Source organism: Helobdella robusta (genome assembly GCF_000326865.2).
Source record: "Helobdella robusta unplaced genomic scaffold HELROscaffold_13, whole genome shotgun sequence".
Taxonomy (NCBI): domain Eukaryota; kingdom Metazoa; phylum Annelida; class Clitellata; order Rhynchobdellida; family Glossiphoniidae; genus Helobdella; species Helobdella robusta.
The window spans coordinates 3895418-3896940 of NW_008703718.1; the positions used below are offsets into that span (position 1 = coordinate 3895418).

The following is a 1523-nucleotide window of genomic DNA, read 5'->3' on the forward strand; positions in this document are numbered from 1 at the left end:
TCAACTGACAAGTATTACACGGTAATACTTCACAATTTTTTTCTTTTTTTCTTTACCGCTACCTTTTATCAGTTGTCGTTTTGACATAGTCTTTGAATTTTCCCTTTTTTCGAGTAAATTTTTGTAAGGACTAGATGTCAAAAGGGCAGCTTTTTCTGATTTTCGTTTTCTAATTCTCACGTTGTCAATTTTAATTGGACCCATGATCTTCAACAGTGTCGTTTTAGGATCTTTCTTTGCATGATCAACTTCCTGTGCAGGTTTCACAGATTCAGGTGTTGGTTGAGCTAAAGTGACTGTATTCGGTAAGGGTTCATCTGTTAGCTTTGATGCAAAAAAATCTTCTTCAGAAAAAATTTGTTTCGAGGCCACAAACCAGTGCATTCAAAACCATGCACAGCTTTTTCTTGGGTGGCTGCTTTCAAAAATGCTGTTGAAAATAGTCCAGCTATTTCATAAAAGGTTATCCGTCTTCCTTTGTTACTAAGCATCCATCCATCTGCAGTTGCATTGTATGCAGCTTTCAATCCTTTAAAAAAGGAAACATCAAGAGGCTGCATCTTATGTGTGCAGTGGGGTGAAAATGTTATTAATTCAATTCCATTTTCACGACAAAATGTCACTGCCTCAAGTGTTTTGTGAGAGTGATGTTCATCAAGAAAAATAAGATGCTTGTCTTTTTTTGAGGGCTTTACAATAAATGTAAAATGATTCAACCATCTCATAAAACATTCACTGTCTGTCCAACCGCTTGGGGTACAAACTCCAATAGCACCTGGTGGTGCCTCATTCATCAAAGAGTCAACCATACGCTTCCGTGGAAAAATAAACATTGGAGGTATGTACATCCCAGCTGCATTGAAAGCACACATTACTGTTGTAGTTTGACCCCGTTCCCCGCTTGTCATACGACCAACAAGTCTAGTGCCTTTAGTCGCAACCACTTTTACTGGTTTTTGCACTGTTGAAATACCCGTTTCATCGACGTTCCAGATTGTCAAAGCATTAAACGAGTATAGGGACTGAAGTTCCTCATAAATGTCAAAAAAAGATTTAACCTTCTCCTGATTAAAACCAACTGCTCGTGAGATATTTGTTGCCTCAGGCTGTCTTATTGACAGTTGGTTATTTCTCCTTAAAAAACCGTGTATCCAATCTACTCCTGCCATTTTTGTCTCATTACTAAATCGATGCTCCAGGTCCATTTTCTCAGCAAAATCATATGCCAATTTTCGCACATCCATAATGCTTAAACCAAATAAAGCCTTTTCCATATTTTGAATTAGGGACACCAATTCTTTTTCATATTGAATGGGTATATCCAATTCGAATCGTCCCAATTTCAATTTTCCCGGCTGTAATACTTTCTTATCCCGGTGTCGTCTTAGTGTTCGTTGAGGAATACCGTACTGCCGTGCAGCTGTTTTCACTGGTGTTCCATCATGAATGGCCGCTAATGCCTGACGAAGCGACTCTTCTCCGTATGATCCTCTTGCTGATTTTCTTTTGTAAGACCGTGGCAT

At 38.7% G+C, this 1523-nt stretch overlaps 1 protein-coding gene across 1 annotated transcript; it reads right to left on the minus strand.

Moving 5' to 3' along the window:
* On the minus strand, window positions 1–1523 carry HELRODRAFT_168555 (hypothetical protein; the record flags this gene model as incomplete). Its single annotated transcript, XM_009014398.1, has 2 exons — window positions 1–296; window positions 377–1523. 2 exons carry the CDS (start codon window positions 1521–1523, stop codon window positions 1–3), a joined length of 1443 nt encoding a protein of 480 aa, XP_009012646.1.